The sequence below is a fragment of the Rhinolophus sinicus genome, linkage group LG04, assembly GCF_036562045.2.
Source record: "Rhinolophus sinicus isolate RSC01 linkage group LG04, ASM3656204v1, whole genome shotgun sequence".
Classification (NCBI taxonomy): domain Eukaryota; kingdom Metazoa; phylum Chordata; class Mammalia; order Chiroptera; family Rhinolophidae; genus Rhinolophus; species Rhinolophus sinicus.
This window is the reverse complement of record NC_133754.1, coordinates 82,360,676-82,376,143: the sequence shown is the minus strand read 5'-3', so window position 1 is coordinate 82,376,143 and position 15,468 is coordinate 82,360,676. Positions and strand designations below refer to the sequence as shown.

General features: G+C 38.9%; 1 protein-coding gene and 1 long non-coding RNA gene across 3 annotated transcripts in view; one reads left to right on the top strand and one right to left on the bottom strand.

Moving 5' to 3' along the window:
• Positions 1 to 214: 214 nt before the first annotated feature.
• LOC141571056 (uncharacterized) lies at positions 215 to 1,779 on the bottom strand. Its single transcript, XR_012495555.1, has 2 exons — positions 1,637 to 1,779; positions 215 to 832 (listed from the first exon to the last, which is right to left on the bottom strand). It is a non-coding gene; the product is annotated as an uncharacterized LOC141571056 (long non-coding RNA).
• A 78-nt stretch (positions 1,780 to 1,857) lies between these two features.
• NEIL3 (nei like DNA glycosylase 3) overlaps positions 1,858 to 15,468 on the top strand; it is a 44,372-nt gene continuing 30,761 nt past the window's right edge. Inside the window, exons 1-2 of one of the 2 annotated variants that reach the window (XM_019749439.2) lie at positions 1,858 to 2,125; positions 14,197 to 14,312. In XM_019749439.2, the coding sequence (XP_019604998.2) occupies positions 1,970 to 2,125; positions 14,197 to 14,312 (272 nt within the window). In that variant the 5' untranslated portion in view covers positions 1,858 to 1,969. The remainder of the gene's footprint in view (positions 2,126 to 14,196; positions 14,313 to 15,468) is intronic. The other variant, XM_074331566.1, reaches the window with a different exon arrangement.

The following is a 15,468-nucleotide window of genomic DNA, read 5'->3' as shown; positions in this document are numbered from 1 at the left end:
AAAAAATGTATACACATTTAAGAATGGAAAACGATATTAAAATTGTGATACTCGATATATACCGCTAACAAAAGATGAATACAAGTCATGTTTGACTTCTGCAATACAAGAGATGCTCAAAGTGGTGACCACCAGCGTCCAGACACTTCTGATTATGGCGCACTACTGCTTGAAATGAAATGAGAAGTCCATGATAAATCAAATCAGACTAATGGAAGATTGTGATAGTTTTAAAATTCGTTCACAAATTATATGACACTCCTCTCTTCAAGAGATAAAGCTTAATTTCCCACCCCTATCCCTTTTTGGGTTGTAATGAATGACTGAATTCTAGTGAATGGAAGTAGTGAAGATGAGGGTATGTCACTTCAGAAACCAGGTAATAAAGGGCATTACAGCTTTCTCCTTGTCTTCTCTCTTGGATCACACATTGTGGAAAAAGTCAGCAGCCATGTCGTGACAACAGCCAAGCAACTTACGGAGAGACTCACAGATGAGAAACCCAGGTCTCCTGCCAACAGCTATGCAAGTGAGCCATCTCAGAAGTGGATCTTCTTGCTACAATCAAGCCTTTAGATGACTGCAGCCTTGGCCAACATCTTGACGGAAATTGTTTGAGAAACGCTGAGCCAGAACCACCCAGTCAGACCAAGATCCTGACCTGCAGAAACTTTGAAATAACAAATAAGATAATTCATCAGGTAGCAAAAAGTTATAAATAAAAAGGTAGAAGTGAATAAGGCGTAGAAAGCTTTCTTCCATCAAAGGGCAGAGATTATGACTGAATTTGGGTTGTTGGAAGGATTCTTTCTTGATTATTTAGTAACTTGACCTAGAAGAGTAAATAACAATTAAACAAGGGAGTAAAATACAGAGAATCCTGAACCTGATTCAGCTAACTTTTAACCACTAATCTCTCACTACAAAGAGAAAGATTTAGTAGTTTTCACATTTTTTAATTTGTCTTTAGTATATTCTAATTAAAATCCCTAGTGTGTGTGTGTGTGTGTGTGTATATATATAGTCTTCTGGTTTACAGCACTATGATATACTTAATCACTTATAAATTGGCATTCTGTTTAATGTGCTATATTTTAATTTTAAAAAAGGAATGGATTTTTCATTTTTTACAAACTTGTATGGAGTCATTAGCTTCATGTATTTATATGTAAACATCTTTGTGAAAATTTGAAAAGCTATGCATTTCCCTCATATTTATACAGAGCCCTGCCTTTCACAAAGCTATTTCAAATAGCTTTCATCTTGAGTCATCTCCTAACAGAATGGTTGCTTGAATTGGGGTAGGACTCACTTAACTATCTAAAAATGAAGGGGTTTTTAATGTGGACACTAAACAATAGTTGGCATATAAAGCCACATTTTCTAAGGCATGCTAAACCTGCAGGAGAAAAAAATAAAAGCTGCTTGTTCTGAAAATCCTCCTGAGTGCCCTCTCCTCCCACCAAACAGGGCAGGAAAAAACCAGAGGCCTGCCAGACTGTCTGCGACAACCTTGGATTTTAAGACAGAAAAAGGACAAGGTCACAAAACGTGCGTGTACTGAGTAGCTCAAGGACAAGGGCAAAACCTCAAAGCAAAGGAAATAAAGCTGGAGTTTCTGAGGCCCCAATCTGACTTTACAGTTTAGCCAGGTTGCAAGGGCTCCAGTCACCCGGCTCCGGTACGTCGGACCATTGTAATCCCCAAATCCCGAACCTGAGGCGTGAGACACTGCACTTGCGCAGCGGGGGCCCGATCCGCCCCCGCGAAGGGGCTGACGAGGAGGGAAGTGGGCGGGGCCAGGGCGGGGCCAGGGCGGGGCCAGGCGGGGCCAGGCGGGGCCAGGGCGGGGCTGGAGGCGCGGGAGATTTGAACTTCCTTTCTGCGGAGTCATGTGCCCGCGCAGAGGTTTAATTGCACAGCAATTTTCTCCTTAGAGCCCGAAACTAGTGGGCTCCAGGCCTGGGAGATGGTGGAAGGACCAGGTTGTACTCTAAATGGAGAGAAAATTCGGGCGGAGGTGTGCCCCGGCCAGGCGGTGATGGAGGTGCGGGGAAGCGCTCTGCAGAGCCTCGGGGACCCCCGGTTGCCTCCTGCAGCCTCGGCGGCTGCGGTTTCTACCCAGGTGAGCCGCTCCTATAACTTGGCTACGGGGCAGCAGGAGAAAATGTAATAAAGACTCCGTCAGGTTTCCAGGGTCCAAAGTGTCATCTCTTTGCTCTGGTCCAGACTCCCTGGGGCCCTGCTTTACCCAAGGTTTATCTTTACAGGAGAGGTAAATCTGTGTTAGTGCGCCTGCGTAATAGAGAACTACTGAAGGCTAAGACTGCCAGAGATGCCCAGGCAGGAATTGATCGAGGGTGTTTTATTCCATGTCACCTTGCTTAACTTCTTTACAACCCAGCAAAAGATGGTGTCCTTATGTCTATAGCTGCATTTTCTACTGTTAATATTAATCAGGTCTCTGCAACCTCTTCACGTTTTTTTCTTCACATTTTTAAGACAGTAAGATTTTAGCACGAAATTCTAGTTTCTCGCTTCCCAAACATGCTTGCAATTAATAAGTGTATCACAACTAATTTATAATTCTAAGCTTGTACGTAGAAAATTTATCACTGACCTTCCCATTCAGCTTAATATTGCCATCTAATGAAGGGGCAGTGAAACCCAGTTCTGGTTCCCTTAAGTGAATTTTTTCTTTTTAAAGTAAATTGTAGCACAGCTTCTTGCCACTCAGGCATTCATTGCAGATGGTGTGACATTCATTTGATAAGAGTTTAGAACTTGTACTAAAAATATTCTGATTAAGCTTTAAAAGCGCTATAGATACATAAATGGTTGTATTTCATGGAAGTATGCAGTATTATGCTGTACTTCAATTTTTCCTGCAAAGCTTCCTCATAGTCTTTGGTCCTGCAAGAAAAGGTTGCCTGCTATGAAATTAGCATTTGCTTGCTACTTGAAAGACATGAGGTTCTAAGTCTGAGAAAATACATTTTTCAAACTTGGAAGAATAGTAAGTTTTGCATCGCTTTCCAATTGCCCTTGCATTTTCTTTATTTTGTCTTTATATGTCAGTAAGTACTCTGCACCTATTCTCTTACTATACAGTGTCTGTCAAAATCTTTTCAGGGTATCACAGAGATGGATCTTGAATGGTCTCTCAAGAATATTAATGTTTATAATAATCACTCATTCAACAAAATTTTAGATACTCAAGGTACCAGGGGAACAAAAACAAATACTTCCCCTTGTGGAGCCTATACTTTGGTTTGGAAGATACACAGATATTCAATTAATTAGAACAGAAAGAAATATAAATTGATGGGTCTGTAGGGAATTAGAGTCAGGTCAGGGAAGGTTCTGCTGGGAACATAACAAACTGAGGTGTGAAGGGTGAGGAGGGGATACACAGCACCTGGGCGGAGGTTGGCTGGCAAAATGATAGCAAAAGAAGAGAGTTTCAAATACAGAGGGCGTCAAAAAAATGTATACACATTTTAAGAAAGGAAAACTATGTTAAAACTGTAATACTCAATATATACCAATAAGAAAAGATGCATACAAGTCACATTTGACTTCTGCAATTACAAGAGGTGCTCAAAGTGGTCACCATCAGCATCCAGACACTTCTGATTATGGCGAAGCAATGCTTGAGCATTATGCTTGAGCATTGTTGACCAAAGTGACCACTTGTATACATTTTTGGGCACCCCCGGTATATGAGGGATTGAAAGAAAACCAGTGTGACTGGAAAAGGGAGAATGAGTTGGAAGGAAGGTAGTTTGAAATAAGACAGGATTGGGATTGGTGGGTTTGAGCCAGACCACAGAGATCTTTGCAGACCTGGTTAGGGACTTGGTATTTTTCTTAGGAGTAGTGGAAGTCTTTGAAGTGTAGTAAGATCCATTTACACTTTAAGCGATCACTCTACCTTGAAAATAAAGAAATAAAGACTGTAGGAAAGCCAGAGTAGATACTGTTTCCTCAGTTAGGAGAAGACTGCAGTAATCTTTGGACAAGAGTGCAGGTGGTAGAGAAGAGAAGGGAACAGAATCGCTATTTTGGAAGTATAGGCAATAGATTTGGCAATGGATATGATGTGAATATATTTATGGATATCATAACTGCCATCATTAAACACTAATGCATTTTGTATTAGGTTTTATGCTAGTTCCTGGGGATACAAAGACAAAGAGGATAAAGAGATTCCAACTTCATGTATTCGATAGATACCACCTCATTGGTATTCAATGAATAACATGAACCACCAAAATAACATGAACATTTTCTTGAAGTTTGTTGTGATTATCTCTAGTGGCAAGTCATAAAGTGCTTTTGAAGAATTTTTACATTTTATTTGGTTAATGAAAAATAACCCTGTGATAAAGAATTAACCTGATTCTACAGATGAGGAATGTGAGGCTCTGAGTGAGTTTAAATAAGTTACCGAGATCACATGACTAGTAAGGAGTTGGCCAGGGTTTGGTCTTCCTTCTTTTATCCTCCAAAGTCTGCATTCTTAACCATCACTCCCTCTCAGTTATAAAAGATTCAGAAGGAAAGAGGCTAATTCAATGTCAGGAAAAGCATATCGCTCAGTATGTTGTAGTGATTATTTTTTAACAGTGAAATGAGAACTTGGGTTTTGGCTGTTTGCCACCATTTTTAGTTCTGTTTAGTTTAGTCCATTCTCTTACCTACTCTGATAATTCTCTTCTAATGGCTTCCATCCCCATGTTCAGATTGCACAAAAGAGTGCAGCTTGGTTATATAATACAAATGCTTCATTAATGCCTGGGCAGTTACTAACATCACTTGGAAGCAATACTAAACAAGCTATACTCCTTAAATAAAAAGCTCTGCACTTAAAGCTATTATGTTTAAAAACTTGACATAAAGAGGTATGAAACATTGGGATAAATCTATTAGAACCATAGACCTATTCCATACCAGTTACATGGGAACTGAATTTGAAAATCAACATGGAATTAATAATCTCTTTGTGATTATTGGGAAAGTTCTAAATATTGCCATGGCTTCACTTTCTGGGCCTTTGGTCTAAAGAAATGGTTATCTTTGTAAAATAATTATCTTTGTATTGTAGAGGGTTGTTGGATTCATAAATTTCATCAAAACACGGTAGGTTGTCACAAACCTCTGTTATCACTGTAACAGATGATCCTATGTCTCCTAAACATTTATGCCAGAGAGTTAAAGCTGTTTAAATGTTTCTGCTATGGCCTTGAAATCACTAGTTTTCACAAGGCAGCATTTTAAAATAAGTTAATAACTGCATATATATTCTTTACATTGCAGTAAACATAAAATCATAAAATATTAATTGGGCATTTAAAAAAATATATTTAAACTTCAGATAATCATTGTTCTGAAAAATCAACTGATAAATGTTCACCTAAGTAGCTACTGCCATAAGGAACCCATTCCTTGATCTCTTTGCTTTGTCCTCTTCGCTCCTATTTGAAGTTCATAGAGCACACACTTGAATGCATGTCTACATATGACAACTGGTCCTCATTTTAAAGAAGGAAGCTTGGTTATAGAAGACCCTACCATCTGTTAGTCATGTGTGCACTATATTATGTCTGACATTTGATCCACTGTCTTGTCAGCATAAAATGATGCAACTGTATGAGCACATTGCATAAAACTCTGTTGGAGTTTGTGGACCTTATGATAAGAAGCAATATTGGAATATTAATGAACATGTCTGGTTAATAAGCTGTAAAGAGTCATCCTCCCATTATAACTGTTGGATGGATATAATATTTTAGTGAAATCAGTTGTGTAATCTGCATATAATTTCAAACTCATTTCACAAAACAGGATGTAAAACTGTTTATGTATAATATAAGCATTCATTTCATTTGAAACATGACCACTGGCTATTCTGTCACTCCTTAAGATATGATACATATTTAATATGCTAGCTACTCTTATTCATCTTTGCATGTCCTTCACAGTGTCATGAACAGAGTGAGCATTTAATAAACATTTGAAAGGGTGGAGAAGAGCAAAGTTTTGAATAGCGCAAAACGATTAAGGATTTAAAAATAAATTCAGTTCAGAATCTGTCATTATTAGTATCTGTATTTTGTTACGTATGTTTTATGAAAATTCCTACAACAAGGAAAAAAGGAAGCCACATAGTAAACGTTTTCCTCCTTCCTTTCCCTTCTTCATAGTGGAAAAAATAAAATAAAATCGTAGCTCATGTTATTGCCATTATATGAAGGAATGAGCTAATCCACAGAGATTCATTTTCTAGCTAAATGAAGCCTATTCCTTTAAATCCAAAGATATTTCCAAATTTTGTAGAACATGCACAATACCTGCATACTTTCTTAACGTCTCACATGGGTACTAATAATGATTTCCCCTTCATGACTCAGATCATTATTACCAGTATTTAACATTATATGAAATCTTGGACCAATAGATAACTGACAACAGGTAAGTCTTACAGATGAGAAAACTAAAGGAGGTGATTTTCCACGTTCATTGTAGCTTTTAGTCTAACACTGCCATATTCAGTACAGTGTAGAGATAAAAATATCTGATCAAATGAGTTGGATTTTTGAATTCCAACTCATTTGTTATTTCCTTATCTGTAGATGCTTATACTCAAATCTTTGCTTATTTGCTCAGGATTAGATTAGAGGACATCTGAAACTCTTAGTTTAGTGCCTAACAAAGGACACATTCTAGTAATTGTTCCTTTTTCTCTGAGATCAGAGCTTTCTTACCAGTCTCATTAATCTGAGGAACGCCCTATTCCCTCATGAGGAGTTTGTAATCATTTGTGTCCTCAAATTATGTACAAAGCATTTAGCCCCTGGGTTAATGCTTAAAGGTTCGGCTCTTACAAAATTGTAGACTGTTTTGATGAATGGACCTAAAAGACCTCTATTTTGGTGCTTAGAGACCATTTTAAAATTAGGCTCTTTGATGGTTTAAATTGGTAGATAAGTGACCTCTGATTAAGAAAAGTGTTGCATTAGGAAATAAAATTTTAAAATGTAGGGAAAAAAAAGGGATGAGACTATGAAAGTAAATATGGCATGTTTTTCTCTATGGGGAAAATAAGTGACTACACTAGAGTTGAAATATTTATCTACGGAAAAGTCTTATTTTGTTCTGAAGAGTTCATCTTCCTTTTCACCCATGGATAGGCAGGATAAATGGTTATCAGCACAGTAAGTCATATGCTGTCTCTGAAGATCCATGTTGTTTTGACAATTTCATATTATTAAGCCACTTGAAAATGGGAAGGTGAACCCTTCTCAATCATACTTAAAATTGTGGCAAAGGAGATTTTCATCTCTATTTCAGGAAAAAAAAAAGGGATGAAATGTTCAAATAATATAGTAACAGGATTATAAGGATCAAGATGAAAAAGTCAAGTATATATCAGGCAATTTCGTATAGTTATAGCAAAGACAATAGGCTTGTGGAAATTAATTTTTAAATTTGTCTGGGCAGCTGAAGCTTATACAAAAAGAAGTGATTCTCCAGCAGGGCCAGTGAATATCTTGTAAACCTTAGGTTTATTGCAAAACCTTGCCCAGTTTGTTCGTACACAATAGCTCTCAAAATAAACGGAACAGACCGTCACTGGTATACCAGAATTTGCCCCTAAAATAGAGTTTTTAAAAAAGCAGTTAAAAATCTATGCAGATGCTTGAAAGGATCGATTGTAAGTTAAAATTTTATTTTGTCCTTATTATCCAGAGCTGATTAGTTTGGAAATGATAGGGTACTAGGAATCAGGCCTGGGGTCAAGTGCCTGCATGATAAACCACTGAATAAAAATATCTTTATCAAAGCACAAATGAAGTATTAGAGTAGATGTCTTTAAAGCAACCGTTAAATGCTAAGTAAACATCTCAAATAAAAATCAAGGCATGCTAGGACTGGTTGCTGAAAGTACATTAGTTCCTTCCTAAATCCCTTCTGAAACCTTCCCATAAAGTTCTTTTTACTTTATGGGGGATTCTGGTAAATACAGTATTTTACTTCCATCTATTATAGCTTTTGGTAGTAATGATAGTGTGGTCCTCTTATATTTAAACCTCACTCCATTGCAGATAATTAGAAAATAAGAGACTGAGGTGTTAAAGGTAAAGCAAGCTAGGGATGGTGGGTGGGGAGACAGTGAGTCTGTATTTTAAAGCCACACCATTTTAGCAGGGAAAGGAGGAGGGATCTGATTAATTCCAAAAATGTTCACTGACCCCCAGGCATTGTGTGGGGCTCTCAGGGATTTTATTTAAACACCACAGTTCCTGTCCCCAAGGAGCTTATAGACACATCAGGGAGAAACAAGCCCCAGACAAAGCATTATTCAGTATCGTAGGCACTATGAGAGTGGTTGTGGCAAACCCCGCGCTCGGTAGAAAGCTTCAAGATCATTCTACTTCCCAGGTGGGGATATTCTAGTACCAAGAGAATTACAAGCTCTATATGTGAGCAAGGAAGAGATTATACTAACATTTCATTTTAATTCCCAAACACCTCGTCAAGTATTAAAAAACTCATTCTGAAGCATAGTGAAGCCAAGGTCACGCAGCAGCTGGAACAGGAACAGCTTCTTCTGAGCTGAAGTTATTGATAGTGTCAGGTCTGTAGGTGTCCAGTGGCTATTTTTCTACCGGTGACGGTTCCTCCACTTGCCCTTCGGCCGACATCGATGTTGTAATGGTCACCTTCAGCAGGCCATAAATGTCTTTTTTCAATATTTGTAGAGCCTTTAATTCCATGGCTGTTTCAACATTCCTTTTTTTTTTTTTTTTTTTTTTTTAATGTTGTATTGTGGTTTGTTTTTAATTATGGAGAACAGGGTAAAACACCAGTAAAGTAACACATACATTACACCTTAAACGGCTTGGCTTGCGGTTCCTTTTGAGGCTCTGTCAGCCAGGACATATTACACTTTGCACTGACAGCTGTGTGAAAAGATTTAACGGCCTCGTGCATTTTAAGTATATTGGCCTTTGTATGTTGGGATTCATTGTCTTATGCCCAACAGAATTTATTTACAAAGGCATGTACCTACTCCTCTTTGTCTTGTTCATAAGTGGTCCAGTAACCGTGAAGTTTTGCAGGGCCGGCCACTGAGACTTTCTCTTGCTAAGGGGCCCAATTTCCCATGGTTAGATCTACTTGGCTTTGTAAGATCTCTGATAGTTGGCAGTAATTTGGAGAGTATATAGATGTCTGCTTCAGGTCAATTGTGATGCCTTGAGTGAGTAATCCTGGATATAAAAAGTTTTTTTATTTTAACCTACCCGCAGCATTGGTTATGGAAGATGATGGTTCAGCAGTGCTCACCCAGGTCTCCTTATCTCTTCTCTGGATTGTTGCAGTAGTGCTCCAAATTCTTTCCCTGCTTCTACCCTTGATCCCCTTAGCCAGAATTCTACCCAGCAGCCAGAAACAGCATGTAGATCATATCTTTTCCTCTCCTTCATTTCTGTCAGACAAAAAGCCAGTCCTTAGAGTGGACCTTGGGGGCTACATGATCTGATCTTTATTATGTCAGATTTCATCTGTCTGCCATCGTCCCTGCACACTGCGCTCTGGCCAACCTGGCCTGTTAACTGTCCCTCCATACACAGGAAACGCTCCGCGCTAGGGCTGTGCATTGCCTTTGCTCTTGCCTAGATATGGTTCACTCACAACTCCTTTAAGACGTGTTAAAATATGATTTTCCCAATGAGATTATGACTGCCACATCTAAAATTGCAATCTTCTACACCCTCCCCTAATTTTGATCTCTCTTTCTCATCTCAATTTCTTTTCAAAATGTCGTAATATACTGTTATTCTGTTCATTACTTACTCTCCCCGCCCCCCGGTAGAATATAAACTCCATGAAGGCAGGAGTTTTTTCATTGTTTTGTTCATTGATACATCCCTAGCATCTAGAAAAAGGCCTCATACTTAGTGGAAGGTCAATAAACTTTTCTGAATGAGTGAATCCAATTAGGTAGCCACGAATGGTGCATTTTTAATGAGCATGGATGTCTTTCCAGATGGCATATAGCACCTCTGTTGTCAGAGAACGTCAAAGTTGTAGACACAGCCAAGTGAATGACATGAACGATGATAGCTGTTGATTGTGAGTTTTAAACTAAATGGTGTAAGTTCTTGTCAGAGTTGTTAATTTAGCCATGTGAGCAGAGTTCACATAAGACATTTGGGACTCATTTACTGTTTTGTTAGGTGTTGCGACAGCACTGTCTGTTTCAAGGTTACCTTGTCTGTCTCTTTGCCAGGGGCCATTTATAAAACATAGTAAAGTCAGAATTCAGTAGAGGAAAAGACATCTGAGCAGGGAACAGAGAAGTAATGGAGTGAGAGAAACTCAGTCATGTGGTTTCCCATTTTGGGAAGTAGCAAAATGGGGCAAATAGATATAGGGCAGCACTGTAAGAAGCAGTGATGTGACTGACAGAAGTTTTCAATCGGCCTGTCAGATATTGTGGGAGGTCAGGGGGAGGTCAGGCTGTGCCAAAGAATATAGAATAGAATGTGAGTGTAGCCAAGGTCAAAAGGCAGGGAAGAGCCACTGGGAAACACCAGTGCCCTATTCCAAGTTGCTGAGAAGAGACAACGTGCACACCAAGTTCAAGAGGGTACAGTGTTTACTTACAACAAGAGGAGAGAGAGTGCACAAGATCCAGGCCCTCACAATGTGTCTGTCCCCAGTGGCCAGTGGATCTGATCCACAGTGGACATGGGCAGTGTGACAGTATGCACCCCACTTTGTGCTGTAGTGGAAGGACCCTGAGCCTTCCCCCTGGGGTCTGAAATACAGAAAGTGGGGACATGCCTGAGGGCCATTGATATGCAGGTGCTTAAACAGAACAGGAATATACATCAAACCTGGAGCAGGAAAAGATATCCCGTCACAAGGCAATAAACCCAGCACTGGCTGTGAGGGCTCTTTATCTCGCAGAAAGGGAATGTTCCGGGTGTAACAGGGATGGACGGCTGTGACAGACTGCCCCTGATGACCTTTTTCAACGTCTTGGGAAGATGCTGAGTTTTAGATTTAACTTGGGAGTTTGTAGCACTAGGTTGACAGTGGTAGCAAAGATTCTCCCAACCAAGAAGTAGGGAAAGCTGCTGTGGTAACAGGGGCTGTGAGTAGGAAATGGGATTAGATTCTCTACCCAGCCTCTGCTGGCAACCCTAACAGAAGCCAGAGGACATCAGACGGCATGTTGCTGGTCAAGAATATTGGGAGAGGACAAGAGATTGTTGACATTGGAGTGGTGGGGAAACAAGGCTCTGACCCATTAATTCAGAAATGAAGGTTTTAAATGTCCCAAGATGTTAAATTCGAGGTCCTAAAAACATAAAACCGAATTTATGTTGAGGCAAAGTTTACTCATACAGATCTATATCTGTTCTGTATATCATCATCTTAAAAGTGTCTTGGCTAATTTATAAGAACTTTTTGCCCGCTGATTGGTTGTCATGGAAACCTACCTTGAAACCTACTATCTTAATCTATACTTGGCTTGAAGTGTATATAAGTGCTGGAGTAAAGTCTTTTGTTAGACAGAAAAACATCAAGAGTCTTGGTGCTTCTCAACTCAGGGCTCAAACATATTCATTTATAAAACAAGCAAGTGTAAACATATCTCTTCCTCAGTGAGTACTCAAGCCTGCCATGCCAGTGCTTGATAATCACTGATGGGCCCTACAGCTCATTCAAGGAAGAGAAGAGAAGCCAGAGGCAGATGTTCTCAGGACATGGTGACATGTGTATCCACAGTTCTTGATGCTAGACTCTCCCACAGATTCTCTGTGGTTTGTGCAAAACGGGAAGGCTGGCACTTTTATTCACTCCTGTGCATTTGTTCATTGGACACTGAGCCTGTGATGAATTCCCCAGTTCTTATTATGTAAAGAAGGGATATAAAGCCATTTTCCTGAAATCAGGGAAATTCTGGCATTGAGTGCAGCCATTATAATTGTGAATGAATTTAGTGGACAAATAGTGTCTGTTCTTAGTCCATTCGAGCTGCCATAACAAAATACCATACATAGACTGGGTGGCTTAAACATAGAAATTTGTTTTCTAAAAGTTCTGGAGGCTAGAAGTCCAAGATCGAGGTTCTGAGCCATTTGGTTTTCTGGTGGTGCTCTCTTTCTGGCTTGCAGAAGTCCATTTTCTTCTTACGTGGTCTTTCCTCCGAGCACACAGGAAGGAGGGGGAGGTTGCCCTCTGGTGTCTCTTCTGTTACATCAGGGCTCCATCCTATGACCCCATTAAGCCTTAATGACCTCTTAAAGGCCCTCTTTCAAATATACATTGGGGGTTAGGGCTTCCACATATGAATGTTTGAGGGGACACAATTCAGTCCCTGGCAATTCTCAAGAAAATTTTTAATACCTGTTATCCCTTTGATCTAAATACAACAGTTGTGTCTTTTTAAACAAGGGCCAATTTAATAAAATAAATAATAGAGCAGACATATTGTCTTAAATATTTAGAGTGACATGTCTGTAAACCAAAAGTTTGAGAATTGCTGAGCAATATCTTCCTAAGTGGAGGGAAAGTTGTCATTTGCTCCTGGACTATATCTAAAGCTGGTTTATAATGATCTCCCTGACCACCCTCCCCACCAACCACCCCACCAGCACCACCACCAAGACTTCATCCTGAATCTTCTGAGAATCATTTGGTCCACTTGAGAAAAATAAAAGAAGTATGTGTAGATATTACCTTAGATTAAGAGTTAATGTGTAAATTACAAGACCTATAGTATCTTCTGTAATAGTTACACATTTATAATAGTTTTAAATTTTTCATTACATTTTCAGTGCAAACTAAATAACATTTAAAAATATATCTTAAGAATAAAAAAAGCAATATAAAGAACACGAGTGTACATACTGCCTAGCTTGAGAAAAAGGGCATTACCAGTATCTAAACCCAACCCATTCCTCTCCCTCGCCCACAGAAGGGCTGATACTTGATGTTTAGCATTTCCTTGGTCTTCTTTATAGTGTTCAGTACATTGACTGTAATCCCAACAGTGTTGTTTGGTTTTGCACGTTGATGCGGGGAAGGGATAGTGAGTTTCGTTTTCCTTTATTCTTAACATTGTGTTGGGGCGAGAGAGAACAGGCCCCATACTAGGTTTATCTACATAGGGAAGCCCCAGGCTATATATCATTCCCTATGCCCCACAAGACCATTAAAACTGGAGCTCTCATTCCTTAGGCCCTGTAAATGCCTCTCTGATAACAACTGGCTATAGGGCGCTGCTTACCCTTGGGGTTCTCTCCCACTTTTACTTGGTTTTCAGCTTCTTATTGTTCCTTACTGGTTTACAAGTTCATCATTGCAGGTCAGAATATTTTGTTTTCCTATTTTAGATACTTTTTTTTTTAATTAAAGTTTATTGCAGTGACAGTGGTTAGTAAAACTACATAGGTTTCAGGTGTACAATTCTGTAATCCATCATCTACATATCATATTGTGTGTTCACCATCCAGAGTCAGTTCTCCTTTCATCACCATATATTTGACCCCTTTACCCTCATCTATTTTTAGCTCTTCCAATCTGAATGTTCTTTTGGGGACCCTGGCTATACTTCTAGAAATGGAAGACAGTATCCTAGTTGCTAGTTTTAAAACATTCACATCATTTTTCTGTGCTTTATTTTCATATGTGCAAAGCTTTATGTTCCTGGAAGAAACTCATTTTGATTGGGTGCCGATTGCATTTTTTTTTTTTTTTTTAACTTAAATATTTTGGACCGCTCTCTCTCTCTCTCTTTTTTTTTTTTTAATTGGGGAACAGTGCGTTTTTTCAGGACCTATCAGCTCCAAGTCATTTTCAATCTAGTTGTGGAGGGCGCAGCTCACTGACGCATGTGGGAATTGAACTGGTGATCTTAGTATTATGAGCATTGCGCTCTAATCAACTGAGCCAACTGGCTACCCTGGACCTCTCTCTTTTTAAATGACTGCATATTAGTAATTTGACAAAATGTATGTAAACATCTGATAACATTATTTGATTGTTGGAGATGATTCTTCTCAATGGGATGCACCTGGACAGGAAGTAATATAAATATATTTAAGAATTGAATTATAATTTTGTTTACAGTTTGTGTGTATGTTTACATGTATGTATGTATGTTTTTTCTACTAGGCTAAAAATAAAGATTCCAGCCAGAATTTCTTGAGGCTGTTTAATGGACACATTTACAGTGGCGTGGAAACTTTGGGGAAGGAGCTCTTTATGTACTTTGGGCCAAAAGCTTTACGGTAAGGTAAACCTATACAATACATCCTCTGTGTTTAAAGATGGGTAGAAGGCTTTTTCTGCAGTTTGCTGGGTGTCACATTTAATCATGTAGAAAGTACTCCATTTTTAAGAGAGCTCTAATATAAGAGGTTGAGATTCTATAGTAGAAAGCAGTAAGCAGTAGAAGAATAAATTGTGATGTCATTGTTACTCGGCGGGCCAGTCAATTTATTTCTTTAAAAAATATATATGGTAGGCTCACAGGGCTTCTCAAAAGATATTAGAGCAGCACAGCTCTGCTTTGCTCTTCTCCAAACTCCCTACACAGCTATTCTCCCCTTTTATTTTCATCAGATGTTTATTGCATTAGAAACATCAGTTTCTTTATGTTCATGACAGTTCCTACCATGATTTAAATGTATCTCTAGATTTTTATGTTTTTCTATCTTCTTTCTCTGAAGCTTTGCACGGAATTTGGAAACTTATTTATAGAATTCAAAAACTTTCCACAGAAGTAACAGGTTCTCCACTGTTTCACAGTGCTGATGGGAAGTCACTGCTAATATGTTGGCAGAGAAGGTCACTCAATCTACTTCCTTGCTTGACTTAATGATGAAAATGTCAAAATGTATGTAATTGCCAGAGCATGATCACCTATTTAATTTTTGCAGGAAAATGAAAAAGGCCTATGGGTTAATATGTTTATCAAATCTCAGCCTTCTCTGAGTTTAGCCTAAGCTATTGCAAGCTGTAAAGATTGGCACTGCTTCCTTGAATCTTTTTAATGGTTCTTTAACATATTGAACAGCTTTATCTTCTTAAAAGTCCTGTGACTGGAAGCCATGCTTCTAACTAAAGGTAAATAATGGTCACAAAGAGATAATTTGTGACTGTACTTTGGGATAATCTGAGATGATATGATTGTTACTTATTGCATCTTAATCTATTGCAAGTTTAGAGGACTTCTGAGCTTATGTCATTGCCTTCCTTGGAGGTGTTCTCTCTTCATCAGCAGCAGCTACTGTCCTTGGAAACCACTGTCACTTCATGGCTGTAGTTGATAATATCAGCTTACGTGGTCAAACAATTAAGTTTGCAAACTCATCCTAGAAAAAGTGCTACATATCTCATTGCTGAATATCACTACGGTCACCTTCAAAGTACTCCCCTTGGGAA